This window comes from Rhinoraja longicauda, chromosome 38 (assembly GCF_053455715.1).
Source record: "Rhinoraja longicauda isolate Sanriku21f chromosome 38, sRhiLon1.1, whole genome shotgun sequence".
In the NCBI taxonomy this organism is placed as follows: Eukaryota; Metazoa; Chordata; class Chondrichthyes; order Rajiformes; family Arhynchobatidae; genus Rhinoraja; species Rhinoraja longicauda.
In genome coordinates this window covers 1,196,199-1,220,694 of record NC_135990.1, presented here as the reverse complement: position 1 = coordinate 1,220,694, position 24,496 = coordinate 1,196,199, and the positions used below count along the sequence as shown (strand labels likewise).

Sequence of the window (24,496 nt, the reverse complement as noted above, 5' to 3'; positions counted from 1 at the left end):
GTTCTTATTCCACAAAAAGAATTAGTATCTTTCTTCCAAATCAACCAAATCCTTTAACCTTGGACTTTGAAATCCGAAAAGACTTCAATCCTTGGACCTGAAATACTATCCGCTCTTCTTTCCATTGATGCTCCCTGAGCTCTTCCTCAATCTTCTGTTTTTATTTCATAGTTACAAGAATCCGCAGTTTTTTTTATTCTCGTTGAATCGTGCTTGGTCACTCCCTTCTCAAGGGAAGGCATCAATTGGATGCATCCCACTCAGTAAAGAATCCTTTTAATCTCCACATAATTATAGAATCGATCAATATATCTTACTCAAGGCTTGGTGAAGGCTTTCTCTGAGGGACCTTTTTCCAGATGGAGAGAGTTTTTTTGTAAACAGTTGGACTACCTGTCAGATAATCTAACACTCTTATTTAGACTGAATGACCTGCCAAACACCCACATTTCAACAAAGGATAGTAGATTATGACCAGAATTAGATGATGCCATGCTACTTTTGCTGCAGTCATTTTAAACAAGGAGCAAAATAGCGCCTGGCTCACCATTAATAAAGGATCATGTAATACAGATGCAAGAAAAAAAATCATTTTTTTCCTTTATCAATTGGCTTCAATGTACTGTGCACATCCCACCTTTTAGTATTCCATAAACCTCATAGACAATCAATACCAATTTTGACACTACCCACCTTCACTTGGTACTTGACCTTCCCTGCATAATGCTTTATGATAAAGGCCTGCTCCATCACTGCAGGAAACTCAATATAGTTGTTCCCCTCATGCTGTCGCTTGAATTTGTCAAGCAGCGTCTGATGTGTTGCCTGTGGAAAACTGAATTGAGAAATAAATAATTATACAAAAAACAAAGACAGAGGAATCATCGTCATCATTACCGAGGCACCTGAGACCTTAGAAGTCGAGACGTACCACAGAGCATATATGCACCACAACCTCCCTTGGTGAAATAAATAACTTGGCCGATCAGATAGACCTGATCTCAGCTACATGGACCTTGTGGCCATCTCAGCCAAGCACTTCACTACTGTCAGAAATGTAGCTAACCTCAAACATAAATTGCACAAGTTGTACAAGTTGCAACTTCACTTCTAACAGCTGTGTGATCTTGTGGGCCACAGAGCAAGCAATGAATTTCCAGCAGCAAACAATGCTGCTGGTTGCAACGTGTACATTCTACGTTTAATTATAACTAAATCAGGGGACAATGCAATACAAGTTAGCTTTCAGAGGTTGCACAACAGGACTGCACTCCAATTCCAAATTTGATTAACATTATCAAACCAAAGTAGCCATCATAGGGTAGTGTAGTTAAGAGAACAGCCACTGCAAAGACAGAACACTGAAACCTATGTTGTCTGCCTGGTGCAGTATTAAGAATATATCTCCCCGACTGGAGAAGAACTTTGATACGAGGATGGGTGGGTGTGGGTGGGGACTGTTTCTATGTTTACCCATTGTCGTGATAAACACAGGAACAGTCAACATAGGCAGGAGTCGGAAGGAGGTTCTGCCTTGGGATTATGAAGAGCTCTGGGAAAAATTGAAATGCACAACCGTAAGGGTGATAATCTCTGGATTATTATTTGAGCCACATGCAAATTGGCAAAGAGAAAATAGAAGAAAGGAAACGAGTGTACAGTGGCAGAAGCAGGTTTTAATTCAAGAGACACTGGCACTAATACTGAGGAAGGAAAGAGCTGTTCGTTGGGGTGGACTACATGCGAATCGTGCTGGGAAGAGCCTCCAGTAAACCGCATGAAAAAGGTTGTGGACACAGCTTTAAATAAAAAGGACAGGAGAGCACTCCAAGAAAGGGATATTTAATAAATCAAGAGAAAATCGGAGTGGTGGCACAGCATAGTGAGGGGAGAGACATGTTCCAGTCTGAAGAAGGGTCTCGACCCAAAACGTCACCCATTCCTTCTCTCCAGAGATGCTGCCTGACCCACTGAGTTACTCCAGCATTTTGTGTCTACCTTCGATTTAAACCAGCATCTGCAGTTTTTTTTCCTAAGCATCTGGAGCATGTCAGAAGGGAACCACAATTGCCAGGGAAATTTTAATCTACATATTGATTGAATAAACCAAACTGGCAAGGGTACCATAGAAGAACTTGTGGAGTAACATCAACGAATTGCCTCTTAAAGCAATATGTTATAAAACCTATCCAGGAACAGGTTATTTTTTATTTGGTCATGAGTAATGAAGGAGGATTAAAAAGGATTTTGTGGCTAAGGATCCTCAAGGAGGAAGTCATCATAATATGAGAAAACTATGCATGATAGTTGAGGGTGAACACCACAGAACCACAAACAGTATCTTCAGCTTCAATAAGGGCAATTATAATGGTTTGAAGGTGGAGTTGTTAAAGAACGATTGGGAAAATTAGCTAAGAGACAATCAGTCTATGAAGAGTGGCAGACATGAAATCAGCTGGTCCAAAACACTCAGTAGAAATTTATCCCAATTAGTTTAGTTTGTTATTGTCACGTGTGCCATGGCACAGTGAAAAGCTTTTATTTGCATGCTATCCAGTCAAAGACCATACACCGATCAGCCAAAACATTATGACCACTGACAGGCGAAGTGAATCACATTGATTATCTTGTTACAATGGCACCTGTCAAGGGGTGGGATATATTAGACAGCAAGTGAACAGTCAGTTCTTGAAGTTGATGTGTTGGATGCAGGAGAAATGGGCAGGAGTAAAGACCTGAACGACTCTGACAAGGGCCAAATTGTTATGGCCAGATGACTGGGTCAGAGCATCTCTGAAATGGCAAAGCTTGTGTGGTGCTCCTGGTCAGCAGTGGTGAATACCTACCAACAGTGGTCCGAGGAGGGACAAACCACAAACCGGCGACAGGGTGCTGGGCGCCCAAGGCTCATCGATGCGCGAGGGCAACAAAGGCTATCCCGTCGGGTCTGAACCGACAGAAGGTCTACTGTGGCACAAGTCACAGAAATTTTTAATGGTGGTCACGGGAGGAATGTGTCACAATACACAGTGTATCGTACCCTGCTGCGTATGGGGCTGCACACGGAGGATCAACAGCATATTAGGCAGGTGGTCATAATGTTTTTGGCTGATCGGTGTACATGTATACATTCAATCCGTCCACAGTGCAAAGATAAAGATTAAAGGGTATAACCTTTTGTGCAAGATATAAAATTGAAGTCTTTTAAAATCTGATTAAAGATTGTTCAGGGGTCTCCAGTGAGGTAGAAGAAAGGTCAGGCCGCGCTCAAGCTGATGAGAGGACCATTCAGTTGACTGATAACAGTTAGAAAGAAACTGTTCCTGAATCTGAAGGTATAATTTTCAAACTTCTGAACCTCTTTCCTGATGGGAGTGAGGAGAAGAGGGAATGACTGACCAGGATGAGATTGATCCTTGATTACACTGGTAGCCATGCCGAGGCAGCGTGAAGGGGGTTTCCATGAGAAATAGGCACAATTCTTGGTTAACAAAAAAAGATTGACTACAATGTTAGGTTGTTCAATAGGGCATACAAAGTGGGTGATGATAGGCCAGTGGGGGTTTAAGGAACCAGCAACAAACGGCTAAAAGGCTCATAATGGAGAAAATTGATTTTGAGATAAAACGTGTGTGCAACACCAAAACAAGCCGGAAGAGTTTCTCTGAATATGTAAATTGGGTGAAGGCTGCTTAAATAGGTATGAAACCTCCAGAGAATGAAACAACAAACAAAGAAACGGCAGGTATGTTAAGTCAGCATTTTGCATCTATTTTAACCACAGAGGACATTGCAAATATCCCTAACAGACAAACTAATTTCAAATAACTAGAAGGGACTCACAAAACTCTCAGTCATAATAGGGAAATTTTAGGGCTGGTTGCAAACAAATCAGCCAGAGCCTATGGCCAGCACCCATGGGTTTTAAATAAAGTGCCTGTCTAGATAGTGGTTCCATTGGTTAAAATTATACAAAACTTGCTCGTTACTGGCAGGATACCAGAATACTGGAAAACAGTCAATGTAACTCCTTTGTTCAAACAGGGAGAATGGGATAACTATAGCAGGTACTATACGACAGTTAGCTTAACATCTATTGTTGGCAGGATGTTAGCGTTAATAATCAAAGAGGAAATAATTAATCATTTAGCAAAGCTAAACGTAATCAAACCTGGTCAACATTGGTTTAGAAAAGGTAAATCAAATTTTCTTGAAATCTTTGAGGATGTGACAGAGAGAGATGGTAAGGTGATGCTCATAATGTAATATATTTAGATTTCCAAAAAGCATTTGACGTTTATGCAAATGGTTTTATTGGAAACCTTTCCAAAAAAGCGTTTGTGGATAAATTAAGAATAGAGTGTGTTGGACTAAGTGTGTAAACGTCGATTGGCTGACATGTTAAAAACAAAAAGCTGAAATAAATGTGTCCTTTTAAGGCTGGAGTACTCCAGGGAATGGTTCCTGGCCCTCAGTTGTTAATTATTTACATTAATGCCCTGGAGGAGGGAACACTGTGTAACGGTTCCAGATTTACCAATGACACGAAAACAGGTGTAGATTAAAGTTGTGATGAGACAATGTGATTTTTCAACTTGATTAAGTGATTAGGAGAAAACCTGGCAAATGGAAATGAATGTGGAAGAATGCAGGGTTTGATAGTGATTCCTGCCACTTTGGGAGGAGGAATCAAAAGGATGTCTATTATCTACAGTATGTGATTGACTGCAAATGAGTGGTTCAGAGGGATTTAGCTGTTTAGCACGGATTACAAAGTTAGCAGGCAGCTCCAACAAGTAGTTAAGGCAGCAAACAGCATGTTGGCCTTTATTGCTAAGTAGTTGAGTTCATGAATGGGGAAGCTTTGTTCCAGTTGCGGGTAAAATGGGTGGGGAGGGGAAAGGGGGGAGGGGGTGTGGGAGTGTATGAAGACGAGTAATGGAGCATGGTGTCTAGGGTGGGATAATGGAAGAAATGACTGTGGACTAGGTTAGAGTGGCACAGAAAGGAGGAGTGGAGAGCTTGCTTAAAACTATGTTCATATCGTTGGGTTTTGAGCTACGCAAGTGCTCGGTACTTACTTGCACTCCTCATCCAGTAGGTGGAGCAAGGCTGTGGGTTTCTTGCTGATGAGATGAATGCAACCACTGTTGTCAATATAATCAATATTGTGCCAACTGATGCCTTCTGCTCTGTACTCCTCCTGTGGTACAAATTATTCAATTGAGATTAGAGAATGGCAAAATCAACCACAGAATCCAAAATACTAGGAAATTATTCATTGAGAAACATGCACGACATGAAATGGCATTCTATTTCACTTTTTCTTCCACAGCCTTTCCTACGTACACCTTCAATGCTGGGAGAACAAGTATTAATGCCTCCATTTAAGTGAGGTAATTTGCACAATTGGAAATACTCATGAATATTAATCAGAACCTAATTTATGTTCATATTCACTTGCGTATAAAAACATGAGGGGAATAGATAGGGTGAATGCACAGAGTCTTTTATGCATAGTAGGGAAATCAAGATCCAGAGAACATAGGTTTAAGGTGAGAGGGGAAACCTAAAGGGGCAACCTTTTCCACACAGAGGGTTGTGGGTATTTGGAACGAGCTGCTGGACATGGTAGTTGAGGCAGGTACCATTACAGCATTTAAAAGACACTTGAACAGGTACATGGATAGTGAAGGTTTCGAGGGATATTGGCCAAACGTTGGCAGGTGGGTTTGGAGTAGTTGGGCTTCTTGGTTGTTCTTGGCAAGTTGGGCCAAATGGGCCTGTTTCCATGTTGTATGACTCTATCTATGACTTGCTTCTCAGGGCACCATCTCAGCAAATCAGAAATATGCAAATGTAATGGGAATTGAGAGTGAGAACCAGAGCCTAAACACAGGTGATATTCTGTCTGCTGAAGTAGTGACATCTGCAGCATGAGGAGATCACGTATTGTCTCTTGGAAAACAAAAGCAATTTACAGATGGATGGCAAAGTGAGAGAAAGGGGCATAAACTTCATTGCAAGAGTGGGCTGCAAGTCTTTATGAAGAGCTAGTGTAAACAAACATGCACAAATAATTGGATAACAAATGTTTATCTTTTGTTCTGTTTGGAAAGTCTGCTGTTAGCAGTGCCAAGCTCATGGTCCAGCTTATATTTAGGAACTTTACTCTTGGAGTAATATTACTCCAAAAGCACAAGTATGAAAGACTTTAATACATATAAAATTAAAAATTCTGACCAACTTGATGAAACAACAATTTGCACAACTTAATTGTAGAAAGTTTCAGGTATTTGAAGACGTCACTTTATAATTCCAAAATATTGGCCATATGGACTTTATTTTATTCTATTGACTATTATAACACTCAGCGGCACTTTGTTCTGGAGGCAGTTTTTAGTTTTCTGCCAGCTCTGTCATTAAATGTGCCTCCCAATACTTGTAAGTAATAATTGCGTCCTAATTTCCTATCTTAATTACAAGTACACATTGGAATGGTTTGTCTCTCGAATGCCTCAAGGTCTTGCCTTACCTTCTGTAGTCTAATTCTGAATTAACGTGCTACACAATCTCCTGACTTTGAGATTCACTTTTTCTTTACCTTTACACCCGAGCTTAATTTTGCACCTGCTTTTGATGCCTGGGTCCTAGACTCACACCAGCCCCAACAGCACCAACCAGTCATCAAATATTACATTTAGAACCACAGAAATTTTAGGTTTGATCCACAAACCATCATTACAAATGTTCTCCCTTTTCAACTCTTCACAAGACTGACAGGCTCTTTCACAAGGCAAAGTAACAGAGATGGTGGGTGCATTGGTGGTCAAATTTCATTGATTCTAGGATGATACCACACTATCTAAGGGAGAGAGAAGCTGAAAAAATCTATACATCAGTTAGCTGGCAGCAGCAGCAAGAAAAATAGTGGAGCCCATTACGAAGTAGTAATATGTCAATTACAAAATAGTGACAGATTTGCTTTAAGCCATCGTGGATTTACTAAAAAGGAATCACATTTGACAAATCGGTAAAGTTTTTTTTTAGTTTGTAACTAACAGAATGGATACGGGCAAATTAGTTGAGATATGCTTGATGGCCTTCAGTAAGGGTCTACATTAAAAAAATTATCAAGCAGAATTTCTGTGCACTGATGAGGATGATATACTGGTGTGAATTGGAGATTGATTAATAGACATGGGGCAAAGGGTAATTTTCAGGTTGAAGGCTCAGACATTTGTGCTGGGACTCAGCTGTTCATTGTCTCTATCAATGATACGGATGAAGAGATCATGTGTAATATTTACAATGTCTGTGGATGATACTGAACAAGGCGATAGTGTGAGCTGAGAACATACAAAGTGAATGGGTGCAGGCGCAGAGACAGAAACAAATGTAGAAAAATGTGAGGATTCACTTTGGTTGGGGAAAAATAATTCAATAATTGATATTTAAGTGGAGTGCGACTGAAAAGTGCTGGTACACAAATCACAAAATTAACATGCAGAGAAAACATGCAGCTCGGACCACAAATGGTATGTTGACCTTAACTGCAAGTAGCTTTGTGTATCCTGATCCTTTATAAATAGTTCATATACCATACAGGATGGAAAGGGGGAGTTAATAAAAGTAGTATATTTGGCGTTCCAAAAGGCATTCAGTGAGGTACCACAGAAAAGGCTGCTGCATAAGAAAAATGCACACAGTTGGAATAATAAACTGGCATGGACAAAGCAGTGGCGAATGACAGGAATTGTTGTCATGATAAATAGGTAATTTTTAGATTAACTATCAGTAACAAGTGAGATGTTACAGGTAAATCAACCTCTTGTAATCAAAAATTACAAACAGAATTACGAGACGGAGTGGACTCAGCCAAATTCCTGATGAAATGAAGATAGGTGAGTTAGCAAGTTGTGAGAGCCAGCAAAGAGATATTGATAGATTAAGTAATTGGGCAAGATTCACATATGGAGTATAATGTGGGCAAACATGAGGCTCTGGAAAGAAGCATATTATTATTTAATTGGAGTGAGACCACAAAATGTCGCAGTGCAAAGGGATCAGGAGGTCCAAGTACGTGAGTCGAGAAAAGTGAGATGCAGTTATTCCATGCAACTAGAAAGGCTAATGGAATGCTGGCCTTTTTTGCAAAAGGTGTGCAGTATCAAAGCACAACAACTTTTCTACCACTTTAAAAAGGGCCGGGGTGTCTATACTTGGAATTCTACATGGTCTCCATATTGGTATCTACTTCATATGGATGTAGTCCTCCTAAATGCACAGTAGACTACCTGACACAATTCCTGTGATGAAGGGGATGGCACATGAAGGAAGGTAGAGCAGTATAAACCCTACACATATTTCAGTATGGTAGAATGAGAGTTAAGCTTAATTAAATAGACATGATTCTGATGGGAGGAGGGCCATCTAAGGTGTATGCTGCGTGCATGGATGTCCCCTAATGGGAATACATGATCGCACCCATTCAACTCTATGGCTGCAGAACGTACATCCACCATATGCACTTTGTTATCTGTCCAAAAGCACCTCCCACACCACATACTTAGCTACAAAAGGAATTAGAACGCAGCCTGCATATTCCCTTCCAAATTTCATATCTCGCTGTCTTAGAAATGTATCTTTCATTGTCACTGGATCTAAATCTTGAAAGTCCACCCCTATGGTACAATTGGTGTTCCTTTGTCACAGTGATACATGGCAGCTTACCATTACCTTTTTAAAGCCAAATGAGCTTGCTACCAATGCCAAAACCTCAAAAATAAATTTTAAATTAATAAATATATCTGTCACATTGCTGCCTGGCAGCTCCAGCTATCTGGGTTTGGTCCTAATCTTCAGTGTGGTTACATGGAGTTTGCACATTTTCCTTGTGACCACATGGGTTTCCCTCAAATGTTATGATTTCCTGCCACATCTCATGAACATGCTCCTTTTTTTTGCTCCAGATTCCAGCTTCTGCAGTCTTGTGTCTCCAAGGTCATGCTTGTTGGCAGGTTAATTGACGACTGTAAATCACCACTTGTGTGGGTGGGCAGCAGCAGTATCATGGTGGATTTAGTGGGCACGTGAGGAAGAGTGGTGTGCAGGGAAATAAGTGTGATCAAGGAATTGATGGAATTTCATTGAGAACTGCAACAGGCTCAATGACCCAAACTGCCTCCTCTTATGTGGTGAGAAGCGTGGGAATCCTTGCATTCTGGCAAAATAACGTCTGAGTAGTTAAACCAAACTCAGCCCGACTGCTAGCTCCACTTGTTGGGCAATCACTGACTTTACATTATTCAAACGGGTGCAAGGAACTCTCCCAATGGTCGTTCCGCAACCAACTGGTTTTAAAAGCAGCAGTCATCAGACTGTTCTTTATTTGATCTTGTTAATGCTCAAAAGGTACATCCACTGTGCTGTGCTGTGGAAAGCATGTCCCACCAGATTCAGGAACTGCTTCTCCCCCATTATTATCACTCAATGGCTCTCCCATAATCGAGAGTGGAGGCCCGATCTTCCAACCTAACTCATGGCAGACCTTGCACTTTTTCTCTGTAACTATGTAACGCAGTAACACTCTCTTCTGTAGTCTGGTATTCTTCTCTTTGTCTACATGTTTACGTGTATGGCTGGATTGAACTCATGTATAGTATGATATCATTGAATAGCATTTCACGGTATCTGGATGCATGTGACAATAATAAGCCAACACCAACATGAAAGCCTTGTCCTCCCCTTTAACTTGCAGCAAATAAAGAAGAGCCAATTTCTTAAGTACATAACATAAATGCACATGATTTTTTTTTGCCCTTCTATAAAGTTGTGCAATAAAACAGGGCTTGCATTATTACTAACCCAACACACCCCACCCCCATCACTCAGCAAATTTAAACACAAAGGAGAGGCAGCTGTGACTATCCCTCCGATTCTGCTTAACTATGCAGTGTGTATATAATGAGCAGGCCTGGAGAGGGAGGGCATCACATGGCGTCACCGCGACCATATATGACCTCATCTAAAATTCAGTTTCATCCCTCTAGGTTCCAAAATGCTTGCCAAAGTGACATGGCCCGACTCCAGCCAACAAAACAACAGCAATGTAATGTGTTTTTATGTTCCAGCAAGCTCTCTTTAAAAAAAAAATCAGTCTCATAGGGTTATTAATATGAATGGCATTTGTAATATTTCCATGCTCTGGAATTTAGCATTTCCTGGAATTTATGAAGACAAAAAAAATTTCAAATGCAAAGTATAGGTCACAGACAAAAGCTGTTTATTCATCTGTCTGAAAACATAAATGTGTCAATATTCATAATCTTTTCTCAATATCACCATCATATAACAAGTTGTTGAAATGTATTTAAACCAAAATATTGAGCGGCTGAAAAGACTGAACCTATAAGGAAATATAGTAACCAATAATAAATCTTGACCATTTAAGGAGACTCCCATGAATTAATACTGCATTATTCCCTTGAGACATGTGGTGAAGGATCAGGCAAGGCTGCTAATTGGCAAAGCACCAATAGTGTTTGGGTCACAGATGGCATAAAAGCTTTAAACTATTTAAAATTGGTCCAAAACACACAACCCAGGCAAGTGCACAGACAATACAGCAAGGCAGTTCTGGGCAACCAGCATCTTTTATGTTCCCTCCCTTGAGAACATTCACACAGCCAAGTTGACATCTACTGCTATTTTGAACTGCTTTGCTTAAACATTTTTCAAAGCTTAAAGATAAAGCACAATCCTACTTGACCTCCGCACACCACACACAAAATCTGGAGAATGCTTAACTTTATCTTTTTATGCCACTCCATTGACCATTGACTTAAAAGTCAAGTGGCAATACAGTTAAAATTCATCAGGTTCAACATCCTTTGTTCACTGCTGTCAAGTTTCTTAAATTAAGTAACAACTGCAAGATTATTATTCCACGAGAAAAAGAACAAGCGCACTCTTTCGCACACATCAGATATTTGCCTTTTTATGAAATGAATCCCACCAAACCTTCAAACCTATTTATCATGCCTGCCTCAAAAGCAGTTTCTAGTAAATTATTCCATAAATCTGATGTCCTTGGATTAAACCAATCTCTTTTATGGCGTCATTCTTGTATGTGTGAAATAATTGCCTTCAAGGACATCTGCACATACATCTTCATGTGCTGCTCTGAATCTGAATCTAATACTTGCACCTCCAATAGCCAGTTGAAATTGTCATCATCTAACTTCAATGTGCACCATCTATGATGTTCCTGAAAATATCTTTACAAGCAATATCTCAGAGCAAGAGTCTCAGCTTATGCCACACCATGCTCAGCCATATTGGTAATCTTACTTAAAATTTGTCATGACAGTTCTTGGAAATATACATGTGTAGGAAGGAACTGCACATTCTGGTTTATACTGAAGATAGACACAAAATGCTGGAGTAACTCAAGAGGGTCAGGCAGCATCTCTAGAGAAAAGAAATGGGCAATGTTTCAGCCGGAATCCTTCCTCAAACTGATGTCAGGGCCGGTAACAGATGACCTCAGGAACGATGGAAATTATAATGGCCCATTGTTGGCTGTGGAAGATGTGCTGACGGGAGCGATACAAGGATGTGAACAGTGGAGCAAAAGCCAAAGATGGGGAGAAGTCAAAAGGCTGTGAGATGAAAAAAGGGTGTGAAATGTGAAGTCAGAGGAATATATACAGATGTGTAGGAAGGAATTGCAGATACTGGTTTACACTGAAGATAGGCACAAAATGCTAAAGTAACTCAGCGGGTCAGGCAGCATCTCTAGAGAAAAGGAATGGTAACATTTTGGGTCGAGACCCTTCTTCAGACTTCAGAATATATACAGACATTCACCTATATCCCTTCCTCCGACATCCACAGATGCTGAATTTGGTATTTTATGCAAGATATTACTCTTTTTCAAGCAATCAACGCTAGATCCAACAAAAATAATAATTATTATCTTATCCACCCACACCGAATTTGAACTGGATAGAATAGGGCAATTAAAGATTTAGATTTTATTGGTCACAAATGAAAGCTCAGATGTCAGGATCAAACCTAAACAATGGCTATTCAGATTAACCTGCGTGTTTGTCTGCATCCATGTGCCTGAGATGCTGCTGCAAGCAAGATTCTTAATTGTATCTGTACCTCACCGTATTAAGCATTTCACGATAAACCTGAACTTGAACTCTGCACAGGGAGTACTGCATAAATCACTTTTCCCAGCAATGGCCCTGCACCTAAGGAATAAAAGATGTCTGCTCAGTGATGACTAAAAACACAATAAATATCAGATGCTGGAAACAAGTAGGTAATGAAGCAGCAACTGTTCTCATGAAAAGTGGGGGAGGCAGATACGATAGTGGTGTTTAAGAGGCTTTCAGGCAAGCATATGGAAGTGCAGGAAATAGAAGGATATAGATCATGTAGAGGCAGATAAGGTCAGCTTAACTAACATTAAGGTCAGCTTAAGGTCAGCTTAACTAACATTGTGGGCAAGAAAGGCTCTTTCCGGTGCTGTACTGTTCTAGGTTCTGTAGCATCGTCTTGAAACATTAAGATGTTTCCCTCACCCCATAGATGTTGCCCAACCTGCTGTTTATCTCAAGCATGTTCAAAGCTTTTATTCAAGAATTAGTTGCTGGGAGATGCAAATATCTGTTTTCTAGTATTTGCCTCAGTGAAATTAATCTTTTTTTCGTCTCCATGCTTCTCCTGACAGGGAAAAATTGTAATATCCCTGGAGAAATGTTCACTATTTTTTTTAATAAATACATTGCGCAAAACTTTGCCAGGAAATAGAAGTCAAAAGTTCCTCTGAGACTGTTTCAATTATGAACAAAGAACATGAAAGAAAGCCCGCAAGAGTGGTTAATAATTAGCTGCAGTTTAAATTTGAGAGCTGTAGCCATGTCTGCTTTTATAATCTAATTGAAGGAGAAGATGACTGTACCTCATGCAATGCTGCCTGATGAATGAATTCATTCAGATTGGCTCGCAGGGCATGCCTGCAATGCAGAACCAGCTGACCAAGAATAGACAGAAGACGTTCTGTAATATTTGAATGCAAAAAATGCAGCTTATGGAACAATAAAACAAAGAACCTGAAATGTCAGCTGCTCCTTCATGGAACACTTCATGTGACACTATCTTTGGGTATGCAACAAGAAACAAAAAAATCTCACTTTGTGCGTGACCGTAGAAGGAACAGAAAATGGAAGAAAAACAATATTGTTTGAATTGTTGGCACGGAGCCACTAGTATTCTAAAATAATCATGTACCAATATCCAGTTGTCACATTTTTCCTTAAAGTGGCACTTGGTTTCACAGATTCAATATGAAACAGTTGCAACGAAGCAACAGTGGACACAATTTAAATAAGATATTGTCTCTTACAAAAGGAACAAGGATAGTATTTAAAAAAAATATTCAACCACATATAATATAATTCATTATGAGAGGCATAAACAGGAGAGTCAGGATCTTTTTCTGAGCGTGGAAATGTCAAATACCAGAGGGCGTGGCTTTAAGGCCAGAGGGGGAAACTTTAAAGGAGATGTGTGGAGCAAGTTCCCTTTTACACAGAGAGTGGTAGGTGCCTGGAATGTATTGCCAAGGGTGGCCCACGGTGGAAGCAGATACAACAGTGGCTTTTAAGAGCCTTTTAGATCAGCACATGACATGCAGAGTATGGAGGGCACAGATTACGTACAGGCAGAAAGAAAGAATTAGTTTAATTTGGTAACACGCTCTGCACAGACATTGTGAACTGATGGGCCTGTTCCTGTGTAGAACTGTGTAGCCATTTAGAACTGAGTTGAGGAAAAACTTTTTCAGTCAGAGAGTTGTGAATCTGTGGAATTCTCTGCCTCAGAAGGCAGTGGAGGCTAATTCTCTGAATGCATTCAAGAGAGAGCTGGATAGAGCTCTAAAGGATAGCGGAGTCAGGGGGTGTGGGGAAAAGGCAGGAACGGGGTACTGATTGAGAATGATCAGCCATGATCACATTGAATGGCGATGCTGGCTCGAAGGGCCGAATGGCCTCCTCCTGCACCTATTGTCTGTTGTCTATTATCTATTGAACCGCAGATGCTGGTTTACACCGAAGATAGACGCAAAAAATGCTAGAATAACTCAGCGGGACAGGCAGCATCTCTGGATAGAAGGAATGGGTGATGTTTCGGGTCGAGACCCTTCTTAACATCACCCAAAACATCACCCATTCTTTCTATCCAGAGATGCTGCCTGTCCCACTGAGTTACTCCAGCATTTTGTGTCCATCTTCGGCTTTTTCCTGTGCTTTACTGCCCCACATTCTATATTGTGAGAAATGGGACCGATCTAAGTACCAAAAAAGAAACGGTGGTGAAATTCATAATTCTGTTAACTGGAGACTGAGAACTAAATTCATTCATGCATCTGCAGAGCATTATTTTAAAAGATGGTAATGATAATGACACAACGTGCAGAAATATTGCCCACTTCAATCTGCCCTCTGAAATAACCTAACGGTTAAAAGTCAACCATATTGTCGTGGGTCTCGAGTCACATGAATGAACACAAGAAATAGCCATTTTGATATGTCTCCAACATCTCTCACAATCTTCTGCAGATGCACCATAGAAAGCATACTGTAAAGATACATCACAGCTTGGTTTGGGAACAGCTCTGCCCAAAACCACAAGAGAAATTGCAGAGTTGTGGATGTAGCCCAGTCCATCACATGGACCAGACTTCCCACCATTGACTCCATCTTCACTTCACGCTGCCTCGGGCAAGCAGCCAACATAATCAACTATCTTTTTCCCTCTAATCCCCACTGCTGTCAGGCAGAAGATACAAAAGCAGACTCAGGAACAGCTTCTCCCCCTCAGTTATCGGACTTCTGAATGTTCTCCCACAAGTTAGGATGTAGTCCTAATCTTCCAACTTACCTCTTTGCACACATTGGGTCTTTTCTCTGGAACTGTTCAGAATACAGAGCCTTTATTTGTCATTCTGTACCGAGGTACCGAACGAAATTACGTTACCAGCAGTCACACAAAAAAAAGAAACACAAGACACATAACCCCAACACAAACATCCATCATCGTGACTCCAAACACCCCCTCACTGTGATGGAGGCAACAAAACTTCCGCTCTCTTCCCCACGCCCAAGTCCCCGCGGCCGAGCCGCACCGGGCGCTGAAACATCCCGCGGCCGAGCCGGGCGATGGAAGGCCCCGCGGCTAAGCCGCGCCGGGCGATGGAAGGCCCCGCGGCCGAGCCACACCAGCGATGTAAAGTCCCGCGGCCGAGCCGCACCAGCGATGTAAAGTCCCGCGGCCGAGCTGCGCCGGGCGATGTTAGGTCCCACGGCCGAGCCGCGCCGGGCGATGTTAGGTCCCGCGGCCGAGCCGCGCCGGGCGATGGAAGGCCCCGTGGCCGAGCCGCACCAGTGGTGTAAAGTCCCGCAGCCGAGCCGCGCCGGGCGATGGAAGGCCCCGCGGCCGAGCCGCACCTGGCGCTGAACCGTCCCGCGGCCGTACCGGGCGATGGAAGGCCCCGCGGCCGAGCCGCACCGGGCACTGTTAAGTCCAGCGGCCGAGCCGCACCGGGCGATGGAAGGCCCCGCGGGCGATGGAGGGCCCCGCGTTTAATTTTTTTTTAGCGCAAACGGAGATACGACTCGGAAAGGGTCGCATCTCCATTGAGGAAGAGATTTTTTTAAAGGTTTCCCCCACCCCCCCCCCACATATACACAGCTAAAGATAGGCTATTTCATACATCTAACACTAACAAATAGACAAAGAAAGAAGAAAGACAAACAGACTGCCGGCGAGCCGCAGCTGTAGGGCAGCGCCGCCACTTCCGGACACATTGCACATGCTACATTGCTGTAAATTACACTCTGCACTCTGGTATTTTTCTGTTTGTCCTGCATGTATACTTGTGCATGTTCATTAATTGTATTCATGTATAGTGTGACGTGATTTAATTGGATGGCACACAGCCTAAAGCTTTTCACCATATCTCAGTACACATGACATTAATAAACAAATCCCAATACCATGTGCACATTCTGCCATACAATAAATCAGTCTTTGATTCCTTAAAGGTCATAGAATCCATCTCTGCCTCAAATATAGGTTGCAACTGAGCATTCACAGACCTCTTGGGTGGAGAATTCCAAACATTCACAACATTCTGACGAAGCCGTCTCTTCTCATCTCAGACCCGAATGGTAGAATCCACGTTTTGTTTGAGACTGATACCATTGGTTCTGGACACCACATCCATGGGAAACATCATGCTACTATTTTGTGGACTTTAAATTATTACATTCGAATAATTCATTCTGGGTCTAAGTGAAGTGAGACCAAACTTTGAAGAGGACACAAATATAGGGGACATTAAATAGCTTTGAATTGATAAGAATCATGAACTCAATCTTACCTGCTCTATTTTGAAGATATGTTGATTGAAGTAGTGCTGAAGACGCTCATTTGCAAAGTTAATACAAAACTGTTCAAAGCTGTTATTCTCATAGTCCTCAAAGCCAAAGATATCCAATACACCAATGGAGAGAATCTACAAAAACAAAAGTTGCATTTACTTTACTGACTATTTGCTTCTAATAGCAATTCAGATGAAGAATCTCAGATCTGAAAGATTAACCCTGTTTATATTTTCTGTTTATATTTAGATTCCAGATTGTGCAGGCTTTTTACATTCATTGAAATTAAGAATTAAATGATCCAATTGATCGTTGCACTCTTTTAATTGAAGACCTATGTTGACAAACACAATTAACACCATCTTGCATCATACCTCAATTGGACTAACAAAGTGGCAGTAACACAAATAAACTATTAGTAATAGGCCATTTTAGAATGTAAATGTCAAAATACATGATAGCACTTCAGACTGAGGATTTGTTCCTTTACTAGCTTATCTTAGATATTTTATATTTGGGTTAGGAGAGCTGAAATTAAAATAGAAATGTGTTTCTGCAGCTGGATCTTGTTCAACAGCTTGCAGCCGTACTTCAATGGGGCCAACAATGTGGCAGCAAAGTGAAGGAGGAGACAGGAAAACCTGCAGGTGGTCCTTGGCAATACCATTGCAATGTGCAATAGCATATGCAATCCAGGATGCCCAAAACCCCACGGCCATATCTTCATTGAGAATACAAACACTTACATTTTTTGAAGAAATTAATGCGGAGGCATCTGACTGTCAAACCGCCTCATGAAAACGAATCTATCAAAATACCGCTGTGTCTCACCTTATGCTCTTCCAGATCCCGATTATTAAGAAGAGCATGGTTAATGCGGAACACAATCCAGTCAAAAAGGGCATCGTACAAAGACTTTGCCATAGAGTCTCGTACAGTTATTGCCTGCAATACAAATAGACTATTAGTAATCGGCCATTTTTAGAGCGTAAGTTTAGCACTTCAGGACCCACGAAATGTTCATTTTCTAGCTTATTTTTAAATCTTTATATTTGGGATAGGAGAGCTGAAATTAATATAGAAAAATGCTTCTGCAGCCAGAATCTTGTTCAACAGCTTATAATAATAATAATAATAATGCATTACATTTATATAGCGCTTTTCATATACTCAAAGACGCTTTACAGGGATTTAGAGAACATAGGGAAGTGAATAAATAGATAAATAAGTAAACGAACAGAGAAAGGAGACAGAAGGTGAGGTGACCTTCAGTGGTTGAAGGCAGTACTGAACAGGTGAGACTTCAGTGATGTTTTGAATGTGGTGAGTGTGGAGGAGTCTCTGACGGTTTGGGGTAGTGAGTTCCATAGGGTGGGAGCAGCGATGGAGAAAGCCCTGTCCCCCCAGGATCTGAGTTTGGTCCGGATGTGGGGGGATAGGAGATTGGCAGCAGTAGAGCGGAGGGTGCAGGTGGGAGTGTGCCTGTGGAGGAGGTCGGTCAGGTAGGATGGGGCCAGGTTATGGAGGGCTTTGTAGGTCATTAGGAGGATTTTGTACTGGATTCTCTGGGGGATGGGGAGCCAGTGGAGTTTGTAAAGGACGGGGGTGATATGGTCACGGATCGGGGTGTGGGTGAGTAGACGGGCAGCGGAGTTTTGAATGTATTGAAGTTTACTGATGATTTTTGAGGGTGCGCCATAGAGGAGGCTGTTGCAGTAGTCCAGACGGGAGGTGATGAAGGCGTGGATGAGGGTTTCTGCAGCTGTGGAGGAGAGGCATAGACGGAGACGGGCAATGTTTTTGAGGTGGAAGAAGGCTGTCTTTGTGATGTGTTTGATATGTTTGTCGAAGGAGAGGGTTTGATCAAAGATGATTCCAAGATTCCGGATGTGAGGGGAGGTGGATACTGGGAGACCATCAATATTGAGGATGAAGTTTTGGGTGGATTTGGTGAGCGTTTTTGGACCAATGATGATGATTTCAGATTTGTTGCAGTTGAGTTTGAGGAAATTTGATTGAAGCCAAGATTTTATTTCAGTGATGCAGTTTGTCAGTGTAGAGTGTGTGGTGGTGGAGATTGACTTGGTGGAGATGAGGAGCTGGATATCATCGGCGAAGCAGTGGAAGTTGAGACCATGACGGCGGATTAATTGACCAAGGGGGAACAGGTAGAGAATGAAGAGGAGGGGGCCAAGGACTGAGCCTTGGGGAACACCTTGGGGGAGGGGAGCGGTGGGGGATTTACAGTTGTTAATGGAGATGAACTGGTGCCTGTCAGAGAGGTAAGATTTGAACCAGGATAGGGCTGTGCCGGTGATGTTAAAGGAGGTTTCAAGTCGGGTGAGGAGAATGGAGTGATTTATGGTGTCAAAGGCGGCGCTGAGGTCAAGTAGGATGAGGATGTTGAGGTTGCCAGCATCGGAGGAGAGGAAAAGGTCGTTTGTGATTTTGAGGAGCGCAGTTTCAGTACAGTGGTTGGAGCGGAATCCGGATTGGAAAGTTTCATACAGGTTATTGGTAGAGAGGTGGTATTTGAGTTGGGAAGCTACAGCTTTTATAAACATCAGCTTTTAAACTGACAATTAATTAGACTCTTTAAGGGCTTTGAAGTAATTCGTTTTCTTTAGAAAATACTCCCTTATGACTAAGCAAGCATATTGACTGATCTATTTATTCAAACATCACATTCAAAAGGATTCCGGCACAGACCTATTTGCACTTTATTCTGTTTTAAAACTGTTTCTAATTTTGTTTCACTGGGTTGTCTAAATTTATGCTGATTAGCTAATTAATTTATTGCATCGTATGGAAGTCGCATTCCCAATCTCGTTGTACTCCTGTACAATGACAATAAAGATATATTGTATTGTTGTATCAAACCAGAGTCAAAAGACTATGTATTCAGTTACACTCCAGGACAAGCCCTTAATCGAGGCTAATGGCTCAATGCAGTCAGGTGCGTTTACCACGTTGGCAGAAACGTCACCTTTGAGAAAAGACAGTGAACCATGACCAGGTTGACTGCTTTTACAGGTGATAAAAATCTCATGGCACTAATCACAGATGTCCTATTAACTCAGCCAACAGAGTCAAAAGTTCATTAATTGTCATTCATGTCATTTCTCGTTCTCACTTTATTTACTGCACCACATGCTGCCATTTATGCCCAGAATCAGCACTTAACAGATTAGCTATGAAACTAGTGGCCACATTTCTTCCCAGAGGGTAGTTCATATCTGGAATGAGCTGTCAGAGAAAACTATAGAAGTGGATGCAATTACATTTTTTAAAGGACATTTGGACAGATATATGGATAGGAAGTGTTTATAGGTCTATGGGTCAAATGGAGGCAAATGGGACTAGTTCAGGAAGCCAATTACGTTGGCATGTACAGGTGGAACAAAGGGCCTGATTCTGTGCTCTACAGCTCTGTGACTCCAGAGATAAGGTGGAAGTATTAGTGTAGAGAATCATTTCAAAATAGCAAAAACATCCAGGTCTTCGCTAATGGTTTGTTAACAAATTTAATTAAATTACCAGTAAAGTAAAAGCTACCCTTCGTCCTCTTGCTTTCTAACCATGCTGCAGATTTACTTGCCAATAAGCAATAAAAAGCAATAAACCAATATCAGCAAATTTACTGCCAATAAGAGAAAAATAAAAATTGGGAATGCCAGAAATCTGAAGCTGCAAGTGTTGGAAATGTACACTTGGAGTCTCAGCACATGGAAAGAAAAATCTTTCAGTTTTACAGAAGTCTGCAGCCAAAATAATAACATCTTTGTCTTTCATTACTGGCATGCATCTCTCACTTTATCTGCTTCCTAACTCTGGTTATTTTAAGGATTGTTTCCACAATTTTCCAGCAGATTTTTTCACATATTATCTGCAGAAAGAAAACAATATTGAAACCTGGCTTCCTTCTGAAGCCGAAATAAACGCACAGCCTGAATCTCTAACACCTCTTTCACAAGCCATAAATACATGATGAGTCCAAACTAATACTGCCCAGCCATGCTGCAGCAACGACAGCCAAGAATGCTGCCTTTTTTCTTCAGATGTTGCTGATCTGAGAGACTTACAAAATTCCAGATTAGAACTAATCAATATTTCCATTTACGTATTTCACATATTCCATGAAAAGTTCAGCTTGTTACTCAAACCCTATCACCCCAACATTTGTTACTCTCTCATTAATTCGCTGTACTTTCGTGTATGAAGTGTTTGCAAATTGACACATGCAACCCGCTGAGTTAATGCCAGGAAAATAATGAGATTGATGATCATTGCACAGCAGATAATTGACAGAGGAGAAATAAAGAAACTTCTGCAGTAATTCTTATCATTTGGTTCTGGTGGGCAAAGCAATCAGAATTTGGATAATATGCACAATTTCTGGGAAGAGGAGAGTCACTTTGTCTGTGCTATGAAGAACAGTGCAGTATCAAATATAAAAAGGATGCCTCCAGCAGAAATCTCTCATCTTTGCATTAATTATTCATTTAATGTTACCAAGAAACGCTTCCCAAAAATCAAGCTTTGGAATTAAAAATGCTTTGATTTCCCTGGAGTCCCGCTTACATTTAGAATATTGCAGTAGAGCACAGAAATTATTGCAGTAAGGCCCACGATGTGGAAAAATGTTGCGACTGTCTACCCCGTCTATCCCTCACACAGTCTTACAAACATCTCCATCAGGACCCCTCCCATCTTCTGACTCTCCAGAGAAAGCAATTCAAATTTGTCCAACCTTTCCTGATAATTAATACTTTAATCCAGGCAACTTCTTGGTGAACCCCTTCCCCCCCTCCCCCCAAAGCCTCCACATCCTTTCTATAATACAGCAACCAGAAAGGCACACAGGTCTCCAAATGTGGCCTAACCAAAGTTATCATTGAGTCACACCACACTCCAAGATGCTTCCATATAATGTAAAAGCCCTACCCTGGTTTGACTTCTTAAAATGCAACCCCTCACATTTATCTGAATTAAACTCCATTTGTCATTCCTCAGCCCACTTATCCATCTCTCTGTGACTCCTGATAACCTTCACTGTCTACGGTACCACTGTAGTGTATATAATAATGTAAACATAGCACAAAAAGTAAGGAAATTTGTGTTTGGTAGATTATTTCTTTGTTGTAACAATGCTTCTTGGCAATAAATCTTATACCGTTGGAAAGCCTGTTTATTTCCCTTTTAAATGGTGCCACATTTGTAAGGAACATGCATTTGTGGGATGAGCAGCAGAGCTGAGTATGTGGGTTGCGCCCATGAAAAATCTGCCAAATCTTCTCTGCCAATGCCAAACAGCTTATTCTGCCATTGACTCTTGTTCGATGTTGTTTGGTGGATTGGATGATTGAAGTCTGAAGAAACAAGACATATTGGCAATTTAACAATTTATTCATTTAATAAACAGGAGCCTCAGTAGCGTGTGGAAGAACCATACACAGCCACAACAGCCTGGCACCTCCTCCTCATGTTGGTCACCAGCCTGGTCACACACTGTTGTGGGATGGCATCCCCTTCTTCAACCAGCATTTGTCGCAAGTCAGCCAACGTGGTTGTGTTGGTCACTCTGGCACAAACAGCATGCCCAAGCTGATCCCACAAGTGTTCAATGGGATTGAGGTCAGGACTGCTGGCAGGCCATTCCATCCTCTCCACTCCCAAATTCTGGAGGTAGTCTCTGAGAAACCCTGCTCTGTGGGGGCGAGCATTGTCATCTTGGAGGATAGAGTTCGGTCCCAGACTGTGGAGATATGGGATTGCCACTGGTTGCAGAATCTCATCTCGATATCTCTCTGCATTGAGATTGCCTCCAATGATGACAAGCCTCGTTTTTCCAGTGAGGGAGATGCCGCCCCACACCATCACACTGCCTCCACCAAAAGATGTTACTCTATCGGTGCAGCAATTAGCTTAGCGTTCTCCGCGTCTTCTCCACACTTTGACCCTATGATCCAACTGCCGTAGGCAGAATCTGGACTCATCGCTGAACATAACGTTCCTCCACATGTTCAGGTTCCAGTGCACGTGTTGCCGACACCAGCGCAAACGGGCCTGACGGTGAAGGGCAGTCATGGCAGGCCTCCTGGCAGCCCTATGAGACCGGAGATCGGCTGCGTGCAGTCTGTTCCGAATTGTCTGGGCAGAGAGCCGTCGGCCATATCGTCCTGCAAACCTTGACTGCAAATCTGTAGAAGACAGCCTACGGTTCCTAAGTGCTGACAGGGTGAGGAAACGGTCTTCTTCGGGTGTCGTCTTCTTGGGACGCCCACTTTGCGGCCTGTCTCTGACATCCCCCGTTATATGGAACTTGGCCTTCACTTTGGAGATGGTACTAGGGCTCACTCCAAATAATGCCGCAACTTGGTTTTGCGGAACACCAGCTTGAAGTTGCCCTATCGCACGGGCCCTATCCAGATCAGTCAAACGTGGCATGCCGATTCTTGGAGCAGACACCTACTGACCACTGTAGCAGGGCCCATGCTCACAGATGCTGCCAATCAGGTGCCAATCAGGCACCTGATTGTCAGCACCTGGGGGTACCAGAAGCTCAAAACAGGAGTCAATAGCAACAGCAGAATAAGCTGTTTGGCATTGGCAGGGAAGATTTGGCAAATTTTTCATGGGCGCAACCCATATACTCAGCTCTGCTGCTCATCCCACAAATGCATGTTCCTTACAAATGTGACACCATTTAAAAGGGAAATAAACAGGCTTTCCAACGGTATAAGATTTATTGCCAAGAAGCATTGTTACAACAAAGAAATAATCTACCAAACACAAATTTCCTTACTTTTTGTGCTATGTTTATATAATAGTAACTGTAACTTTAAGAAGTGAGTACCAGAATGGTGTGATTTGTGTCATGTATTATATTCATTATCTTATCAATCTCGTGAATATGAATGAATATGCGCAGTGTGTGTTTGTAAAATAAAGGAGACCCACACTGGCAACAGCGTGTACTGAAAACCTGTGCTTTGTTTTCTATCTGCATTCTACTGCCGTAATATCATACAACCACCTATTTTTGTGACATCAGCAAAAGGCATCTGTCATGTAACTATCCCAGATAATGAAAAATCAAGAATATAACATCTACATGACTGGTAAGTTAGATTTTGACCTCAGATATCATTTGCAGCAAACCTACCCAAACATCAATCAATCATTATGGAACAAGTTACCAGAGGGGGTTGTTGAGGCAGCGACTATCCCAATGTTTAAGAAACAGTTATAAATAGGCACATGGATAGGAAAGGTTTGGAGAGATATGGGCCAAATGCAGGCAGGTTGGACCAACTGGGACATGTTGGTCAGTGTGGAAAAGTTGGGCCGAAGGGCCTGTTTCAACACTAAGCAGTAAATGCAATTGATCAGCTTGTCCTAGCAGAGGGAACAAACTAACTGTGGAACCCTTTTGAAAGCCACTGAAGCCAGCTGCAATATCTCCAATGCTTGGAGTTTTAAATAAATACTACATGTGGAATAAAGAACAGGACAAATTCCTATAAAATACTACAAGAGCAGACAGCAATTTGAGCAATATAATTTTCACTTTCCTTTCAAAGACAGACAGACCAAGGACCAGGAAATTAAAGATAGCAATTTCATTCAGGTCAATGAAAATTTAGCTTCCTGTTGAAAATGAAACTTAAGTCATAATTGTTGTTATAATAAAACAAATGTAGATATTATGTTTCTTTTAATCAGGTAGTGCATTGCCTGAAATTCAACATTTAACATTGCAACCACAGAAAAGCTAATTATGAATTCATGTTACCCATTCACAGAAGATACACACAAAATGCTGGAGTAACTCAGCGGGACAGGCAGCATCTCTGGAGAGATGTTCTGGGTCAAGACCATTCTTCAGACTTCATCTCTCCAGAGATGCTGCCTGTCCCAAATGAGTTCCTCCAGCATTTTGTGTCTATCTTCGGTTTAAACCAGCATCTGCAGTTCCTTCCTACACATTTCCCATTCACAGAATACGGAACATTGTACAATCGTTCTACTATATT

General features: G+C 41.7%; 1 protein-coding gene across 1 annotated transcript in view; it reads right to left on the bottom strand.

Annotated features, from left to right (window-relative positions):
- The window catches only part of myo9aa (myosin IXAa), a 165,224-nt gene that overhangs the window by 77,930 nt on the left and 62,798 nt on the right, over positions 1–24,496 (bottom strand). The window contains 4 exon segments of the mRNA XM_078429986.1: positions 694–835; positions 5,082–5,203; positions 16,460–16,594; positions 17,292–17,405. Of these exon segments, the coding sequence (XP_078286112.1) occupies positions 694–835; positions 5,082–5,203; positions 16,460–16,594; positions 17,292–17,405 (513 nt within the window).